We start from the raw sequence: 9162 nt of genomic DNA, 5'->3' as shown, positions 1-9162 counted from the left end.
TGAAGTCAAACAACAGTCAATGCCTGTGGGAACAGAACTCACGATCTTTTAACTCCTGACGAAATTAATCTTTTTCTTTAATGGTTTCTCAATCAGGAGAGGCTCCTACTCTTGCATTTGCAGAACACTGCTTTGGGAGCAGGCAGCCTGATTCAGCAGATGTGCCGAATTTTCCTAATATTCTTCAAAGCTGTTTTGTGCTGTTAAAAAATTCTTATGAAAAAATAAGATATGTCTTTTTTACTGTTTTTTTAACAGGTGAATGCTGGTACAGCAGAATCAGTTATTGCAGAAGAACAGAAGTGTCAAATCCTGAGCAGCATGTTTTTGTTTGTTCTTCCCTAAAGAGAGAGAAAAAAGCTGGTTATGACCCTGCTTCCAGAAAAAGTGGGGAACTAATTACTTGGAGAAAGAACAAATACTACTTCTTTGATGTAGCCATTAACTCACTACTCCCTGAAGCCAGCTGGAAATTTCTCGTTTACTCCATCGGGTTTTGGATGAGAGCCCTTGTCTGTTGGGGGGAACTCGACACAACCTGTGACCAGGGTGCACCTACATAGCTACTTGAATTACTGTATTAACATGCTCGGTGTCGCTAATTGGGAATTTCATCGGTATCATAGAAAGGTAGCATTTTAAGATTTAAAAATAATTTAAACAAAAATTAAGGAAGAGCGCTGGCTGTAGTCCCTGCACCCCCCATTCCCTGCTCGCTGGGCGACTCGTTTCACTCCCCCGCGACCCCTCCACCAGCTGAAGTTTTCGAGCGCCGCTCAGGCCCCTCACGCCGGGCGGCCCGCGGCGCTCACCCCTCGCCCGGGGGAACTCCCAGCCTGGGGGAGCGGAGCCGGCTGGGGTCCCTGGCAAAACGCCGGCGCGCAGGCAGCGCCCCCGGAGAGCGGGAACTCGGCTCCGCCGGGGGAGAAGCCCATCCCCAGGAGGGCACGGGAGCGGCGGCGGAGGGAAGGAGGCAGGGCAGCCTCCGCCTCCCGTCCGCTCTCCTCCCCCTTCCCTCGCTCCCGCCTTTTGTGCGCCGGAGCCCGGGCGCCAACGGCCGCGGCGCTGACAGGAGCCCCCGGCCATTGGCTTCGGGAGCGGCGCTGTCGCGAGGGCGGGAGCTCGAGCCGCGGCTGTTCCCGTAACCAAGGCGCTGCCAGGCACAGGCGCACACACACAGACACCGAGCGCGGAGCGGCGCGGGCTCGGGGGCCGCCTTTGCAGCTCTCCTCCTCCCTGCACCATGCTCCGCTCCAGGCAGCGCCCGCCCGCTGCTCCCTGAGGGGAGACAGCCCGCCACCGCCCCGAGCCTAGTTAAGCGGGCGACTGGCACCCGGCTATCCCCTCCGGTTACCTGAGTTAGCTCCGTCCCGGCGACTTCGGGCTGCCGTCCCTTCTCAGCGCCTCCCCCCGCTCCCGCTGTGGCAGCCCTTGGGCGGCGGGGGTGTGAGCCGCGAGCAGCCGGAGGGACTGCAGCCGCCGCCGGGGGAGAGGAGCTCCAGCCCCCGCCTCGTGAGCTCTTCATGGCGTCTCACCAGCAGACCAGGATCCAAGCCTACCTGGAGAAGAATAAGATCGGTCCCCTCTTCGAGGTAAGGTGCGCTTTTGCCGGCCGGCTCCTCCGCGGCGGGCAGCGGTGGGGGCGGGGGTGCCCCCACGATGGCCGCGGCTCCCCGCGCAGCACAGGTGAGCGGAGGGGCGAGGACGAGTTCGAGGCGCCGCTTCGGCGTCTGCCCGGCCGGGGAGGGGAGGGCAGCGCCGGCACCCCCTGCCCTGCCGCTCCGCACCAGACGCGTGCCCTCGCGTCCCTCCTCCGCGCCCCTCGGAGCGTCGGAGCTCCGCGCAGCCCTTCCCGGCCATCCCGCGGATGTGCCCCCGCTTCTTCGCCCCGCCGCGGACGCGCCGCCCTCTGCTTCACGCGCTCCCGCGCGGGCCGTGAAACAGGTGCCCCTTCGCCCTCCCACCCGCGGCCCCAGTCCCTGGAGGCGCCCCCGCGGAGCTGCCCGCGTCGCCTCGGCGGCGGCGGAGCCGCGCGGTGGTGGGACGGCGGCCCGGCCCTGGCCGTCCGGCCGCGGGGAGCCGCGCAACGGCTCACCTTCCGTGCGCCGTGAGGGGCAGGTGGCGCTCCCAAGCCCCCCCTGTCTCCAGGGCGGCAGCGCTGAGCAGCGAGCCGCGGGGGGCGGGCGCCGCACGGCCCGCGGGCGAGACCCGAGGCGCTGTCCCTCCGTGACCGGCTGGCGAGGAGGGAAGAGGTGGATGCCTCCCCACCGGGAAACCCGCCCTCTGGACCGGGCGCTCGGGATGAAATCTGTCCTGCGAAAAGTCCCTGTCGATGGTGTTTTCTGAAATTTTTATCTGCAGTCATACACTTGGGAACCGTATTTTTGCTATAGATTTCCCTTGGTCTTACAAAGATGCACTTGCTTGGATTTGTAGAGGCACAGATGTGCGTATTTTACTATTTCTGTGCATAAGCTATGAATACTTGGAATCTAAAAGGGTACTAGAGCAATCGTGATTATTACCATTTTATCCTCCTGTTTCTCATACGGTTTTTACATCTAAATGCACATATATGATACTTCGGCAGTATTATCCCAAGACGCAAGTCTCCCTTTTTCAGTATTTAACTTGTTCTCAATCAAGCTTACTACGTATGAAATCTCTTTTGTTCTGGTGTAGTGTTATGTTTTGGGTAGCATTTGCCAACCCTCATAAGAAAGGTTCAAATTTTGTTAGAAAACTGTTCGCTAAGGGTCAGTTTTTATATTTTGCATGGGCTGAGGCTGTTGTGACAGATTACGTTGTCTCAGTGTCAGAGCTGTTATGTTCATTTTGCAATAAATAAACCCCCATTTGATGGAACTGTAACTGGGTACTAGGGAACAGCAGGTGATTTTTCTAGTTCTAGAATTCATAGAAACGGAAACATTTGTGTGGTTCAATTTCTGAATAAAAGACTGTTCAATCAACACAGTTGCTAGGGCTCTATACGTAACTGACTCCTGTATATTTCAATGGGAATTAAGGGTTGCTGAGGAGTTAGGCCCTTGACAGCTGTCATTTTCTTCAAAATTTTCTTAACCCATTGTTTCACACATTAAAATTCAAACAAACTACTTGACATCACTGTTCTGAGTCACTGTGTTTTAACCTAGTTTCTCAGTAGTGTAAGATGCTAATCATCTCTTGTTTAAATAGCAGGATGCTTTAGTTATCAATAGTGGAAGAAAAAATTAAGTTGTATTTGTTACAGCGTTTCATATATCACTAAATATTTCACTGATCGCTATAATGTAGGAATTTCATCGTGGTAGAAAAAGTCTGTGGAAGGCTCTTTGCATAACCTTGCAGGCTGTCTACAGGTTGTTAGTGCGATCCTGTATACCAGGAAGAGATTTTTGTGTGAAATTCACTTAGACCTGAAAACTAGGGAATGGATTTAAGATATAGGGCTGTAGCATTCATGTAGCTGTTTGAAGTTATTTTAATCCATAACACTGGGAGGAAGAGGATCGTAATTCTTATCTCCTCTGCTTCCTGATTAGCCATTTAAAATCTACTTATATATTTCATTTTGGTGATGTATTTTTTGTTCTTGACATTTTTTTGAAGATCTACAACCTGTGCTTGATCCTTGTAGTCCTTAGTAAGGGGAAGACATGTATTTGAAGTTGACGGGAATTGATCAAAGACTATGCATAGGGTGAAGCTTATGCTCTATACTAGAATTCCTATTATATATGCATTGTGGTGTATCAAGAATACCATGTGTTCAAAGTCAGATATATTCACTAACGCATCAGTTCTTCATGTCTCTAAAAGTTCTGACACATTGAGAAGAGAGCGCTGCGCTTCGTCTTTCATTCAGGAACAGCTAGCATTTTCTTACACCACTTCTGTTTTTGATGCTAATTAATCACCACTTGTCATGCATGACAGCCATCTTTTTTTTTGCAATGAGTACTCATTTTCTAATACCAAGTCAGAACAGAGTAGACTTGGATTCAGTTTTCTGCAGTGTTATTTGCTGAGCAGGTTGTGACTATAATTGTTCAATATATGCTTCAAGCCAACATTTTAGGGAGTGCATAAAATAATATTGGGTAATTGAGGGCAGTTACAGGAAAGAAGAAAGTGGCGAGAGGACATGCAGGCAGGGATGGTGATGCATAAACAGATCAGATTGCATACTTGGGTAATGAACGATCAGTGATCAGGAGGACTTTACACCATAGATCTTAGGCAGTTACGCAGGCACAGTTAGCTGATGGCTGGAACACTCGGTGGCTTCCTGATGAAGTGTGATTCCCCTGCATTAGAGTCAAGAGCAGTAGATGCCGTTAGTTGCTAGCTGGTCATTCTGTTTCAGTTGCTTGCAGTTATCCTGGTAGTGTCTCTTTTCTCCGTTCTGTCCTATATTTGTGGCCTTCTGTTACTGTGGTTAGGGCTTTTTGTACTTCATTAACGAGCAGTATCCACCTAAGGACATCTGTTCTTTTGGACTTCATCTTTTTTTTTTACCTTCAGCGCATGCTGCATATGCAGATGAGTTCAGTTTTATTTCTTTGCTGAAGTTTTTTATGGTGTGACACTTGAATTATCTTTCTAATTGGTGTAAAAGAGAAGTGTTCAAGAGAAGTGCTGACATGTGAGATGCAGGAAGACTGTAGGCCCTCCCTTGGTTAAAAAGTTGTTTCCATCTCTATAAAGAAAGGTAGGAGTCATCTTCTGGAGAAAGAAATAATGAGCTTAGGCTGACTCAGCAGGCGTCTCCTACTGACTACCGGTACCTGTTAAGGGATAGTAGGAAGTCCTATCCACTCAGCTATGAATAGTAATACACAGATTCAATTGATTCCAAACATTTTTATGAGTTAAATTCTTATTTATGGCTTAAAGGTGGGAAGGAAGGTGGGTGGGAGTTAGTGTGTACATCTGAGACTGTGTCAATTTTGAGACAGATTGCAGAACAACTTCGATACTTCAGCCTCATTTCCCTCTGTTGAATGTAGGTCCAAAAATCATGTTTTTTCAAAATTGTTACTTCACTGCCATTTCATCTTACAGCTGCCTAAGGTTTTTGCAGGTAGAATTCCTGTGAACCTATAGGTCAACTTCTAAGTTGCCCCAGGCCGTGCAGGTAAGGTCTTAAGTTAACCCCTTAAATTCTGTCAGGTTTCATGAGCTGGCTTATCCTGTTCTGTGTTGTTTTTGTGTGTTGTGGGTTTTTTTTCCCCTTTCACTTTTGAAAGCTTAGGCATCTTCCTGTAAGAGATTATTGGCATCTGAGAATACTGTGGTAAAACACCTAGTTTAGATTTGAGGAATGCCCTTTAGAAACGCCTCTCTTCTGGGATTTTTGTGGTAACATGTAGCATAGCGCTACCTGATATTTTTTTAGACTTTTTTTTTTTTTTTTACATTTAACTTGGAATGTAACAAGAATTCTAAATATGAATTATTTCTGTGATGAAGCTTCACTGTTGTTTTTTTCCATCTTTCTAAAATGTGAACAGGAGGTGTGTGCCTAAAATTGGCTGGGACAGAGTATTCAGAATCAGCACCCACTCATTTCTGTCTGAGTGAAGTATTGACCCACTTTGCGTTTCAAGCATCCAATCCAACAAATTCTTTTTGTGTGCTAATAATCTCAATGAATAATCCTGCTGCTTGTGAGTATCCATACATCTAGACTTCTGTATGACTGTATCTCTTCAGCATCCAGTTGTGTTCTCATTTGGGCAACCTGACAGTTAGTTTCTGTGAATTTGAAAGCTGGATCAGCACTCTTAAGAACAGATTGCAATAAATCTTCAAGAGCTCTGAGATGAATTTAGTGTTTTGGAATTTTCTTATTTACGGAACTGCAGCTAAAAAGCATCCGGCAGGTACATTGTTGTTATACAAATCAGAAGACTGTAATTTCTTTGAGTTATAAAAAGCCAAAATAACTCTTCTCAAAATAAACATACCAAACCCCTGGTTACCTAAGAATTTTTCTTGAAATAATGTGGATTTAGAACTATAATTTTTATTTTGAACAACATAAAGGCTGTGTTTGTATTGCCACACTTACCTTGTTTTCTTTTAGCAGACAAAATTCCTGAAGCAATATAATAGGCAACTAATTTTTTTTTAATTTACAGTGGCTTCTTTCCTAAATGAGATGCCATTATTAGTGCATATTATGCACTGGCTTCCATTATTTAATTTAAATAAAATAACTATGCTTCTGACTTAAACCTTAACGCATCCTAATGCACCTCTTTGGTGACTAACAGTATTTATAGTGCACCTTGTGACTGAGTTAGTCAAAGTTTAGGAATGAATTTTGGAGATTGGACCGTCTTCTGAAGCAACGTTTGCCCTCAATTCTCAAATACATAATGTAGACACAGTCAACTTGAGTGTCTCATTTACCAGTTTAAGATTCCTCACAGTATCAAATTGTGTTTTAAGCTGCAGTATCTGCAATGTGAATGATAAGATGCTCTCAAAGAATTGTTTTCTTTTGAGCTTGCTCAAATCATCTTTTATTTTGGTATTATGCTTAATTGGTTAGATTCTGTTGCTAGCATGAAAGGGTCTGTAATCTGGATGATGTGAATTTACATAGAGAAGCGTTTAATTTCAGGCAGCTAGACGGAGCCTTTGGAAGACCAAGTTTTTCAGTACTTAGGCATCATGAGCATCATTTTAGGTACTAACTGATTACCCAGTGACATTGTTTCAGCCTGGCAGTCCCTCTTTCAGAGGAGCCAATATTAGCTGTTTTTCAAAGGATGTGTGGAAACCAGCCGTGATCTGGAAATGCTGCTGTGTTACACAGTGGGGGGGTAGAGGATCATATAGGTTCTAATTTTTTTTGTTGCCTGCTACAGTAGGACTTTGTGGTAGCCTTGATGTGCATTGAAGTAAAAGGCCTACTTAAGGGGAATGAAAGTCAAATGGAAAAAAATGGTGTGGAGGTGTCCTTTGCTTTTTGGAGAATTCATTGTGCATTCTGATAGTTGCCTTGGTAAAGTTGTCTTTAAGGGAAAACAAGTGAAAAACTCTAATTAAAACTATAAACAGACCCTTTTCCATTAACAAACAGTTCCGTGAGCACTGGCTTTATGCTTTTTGCTTGCGTTTTGTGGTGACCAACAAGATGCAAAAGTTGTCAGAAATTTCCCTGTGGATGAGGCATTCATAATTATTCTCTCCTGTGGAATATGGGTTTAAGACAAGAGGTTGCTCCTGAATGAGGAAAATCACATGTTTTGGTCTTGCTACCTGACTAGTTAATCTCTCAACATTTGAAAAAACTTGCATTTTTGTGATGTCTGCTCCTCTGGGAATTTATCTGAAATTAGTCGAAGGTTTAAAAAAATATTGGACAGAGACAGTGAAAGAGATCACAGATACAGGTATGCATTTGTGTGGTCACAAACATAGATGATAATCACATAGTCTTTGTTTCCACAGTGGCAAAACCATTACTTTCCTGAAAGGGAAATATGGGCTTTCTTAATTGCTTTTTAAAAAAAATTCCTTCTGGGCACGACACACAAAGAAATAAAAATCAAAGTTACATTCTTTGTCTAATAGTAATAATTAAATTTGAAGAATTGTATCTAAAATATGGAATGATAAAATGAAAGAATCATAATAACTTCCTTTTGTTACATTAACTTTTAATGTTTTTAAACTCTCAAAATGACAATTACTTTGTTTCTTGAGAGGGGGAGCAGAAGGCATAACTAGGTTCCCATAAAAAATAGCTGGGAAAATGAGAGGTAGTTCTCAATTGAGTTGCTCTCACCATCATGTACCAGCAGAGCCTGGCTGCTCAATGCTAAGGTCTAGAGCTAGCAGAGTTCCTGTTTAAAATAAAATAAAGTTTAAACAGAGTTCCTGTTTAAAATAAAATAAAATGCCATGAGTCTAATGTCTTTGCTCTAGGACATGCACTGGGACAATGATGATTTTGAATTTTTGCCTGGCAACCCCTGTAGTAATGAATCAGTCTGGATCAAAATTAGCCTATTACTACTGCTCTTTTTTCTTTGCATTTTATCACATTATGAAGTTTCTTCTAAGTTTTGGATAATATTTAATACATGGTGTTAATTAAACCTGAAGTAAGCTCTTCAAATGTTTTGTTTCTTTTGATTAATCCAATCTTTTGGTACAAAGGACAAATGTAAATGTCAAATATTAAATAAAAAACTTTAATGGCTTTGACTCAGTCTTTAATTTTTTCTAATGTGTTCTTTGCTGTTACTGATTTATGCTTTTCCAAGTGGTCTAGATGCTGTCCGTACCCCGGAGTCAGCACTGTCTCAGCCTTCTGGTTGTTTTGGAGCTTCTGAGAGGGAAGGGGGCAGCTAGTACCTTGACCGGCATTTCTGCCACATGTGATGTGCTTCTTTATTCTTCTGGAGCAAGTGGATTTCTTAGTTAGCTTCTTTATCTTGGCATTGACTAAAAAGACACACCTAGAAAGACACCTGTTATTAGTTCTTGCTTCGTTTAAAAGTGTTACTTTGTAAACAGAAGCATTAAAAAATTGGGTTAGAAACATAATATTTAAGAGCGTTTTAACATCATGTTCTTTTACAGTTTGCCTCTAATTTTGAAAGTCTAATCAATACTCTTTCCCTTTTTCCAATTTGTTTTCTTCCCACTTGGTACTTTCCATTTTCTGTCTTGTTTATGTAAATGAAGAGGTGAGGACCAATAATTTCTCATTTTCATTTGTGTAGTGATTTTTTTTTTGTCTTGTGATATTTTTATTTTTTTTGGGAAAGCATATGTGCTTTTGTAAGAGTGGGGAGTAATGGAGATACTTTATTACCTCTGGACTTGAGAGGTGGCTTCAGGCATTTTATGTTCACCAACTTTTGGAACAAAGACTACCCAAACCCCTTAATGTCTGTAATATCCAGATAAAAATGAGGTGTTATTGACTGTATTCTGTGTTATTCCCCTTGCAGAGATGCACACTTTCTTATACTAGCTGTGAAGTATGAGAGAGGGATATCTTCTGTGTTAAGAGAAGATGCTTCTCTACCTGAAACCATGAGAAACAGTTAAAACCCGGCTGAAAGCAAAATCATTTTCAAATAGAATCTTAGGAAGCTGTTGGCCTCCTGACTAAGGCAGTGTGCTGTTTCA

General features: G+C 43.8%; 1 protein-coding gene across 5 annotated transcripts in view; it reads left to right on the top strand.

Moving 5' to 3' along the window:
• Positions 1-1359: 1359 nt before the first annotated feature.
• C2H8orf34 (chromosome 2 C8orf34 homolog) overlaps positions 1360-9162 on the top strand; it is a 175058-nt gene continuing 167255 nt past the window's right edge. For 4 of the 5 annotated variants that reach the window (XM_076329589.1, XM_076329588.1, XM_076329590.1 and 1 more), the window contains exon 1: positions 1462-1592. In XM_076329589.1, the coding sequence (XP_076185704.1) occupies positions 1524-1592 (69 nt within the window). In that variant the 5' untranslated portion in view covers positions 1462-1523. Of the gene's footprint in view, positions 1593-9162 lie in introns of all 5 variants that reach the window. The other variant, XM_076329592.1, reaches the window with a different exon arrangement.

Source organism: Aptenodytes patagonicus, chromosome 2 (genome assembly GCF_965638725.1).
Source record: "Aptenodytes patagonicus chromosome 2, bAptPat1.pri.cur, whole genome shotgun sequence".
Lineage (NCBI taxonomy): Eukaryota > Metazoa > Chordata > Aves > Sphenisciformes > Spheniscidae > Aptenodytes > Aptenodytes patagonicus.
Note: the sequence above shows the minus strand (reverse complement) of the source record. Positions and strands in the feature narration are given on the sequence as shown.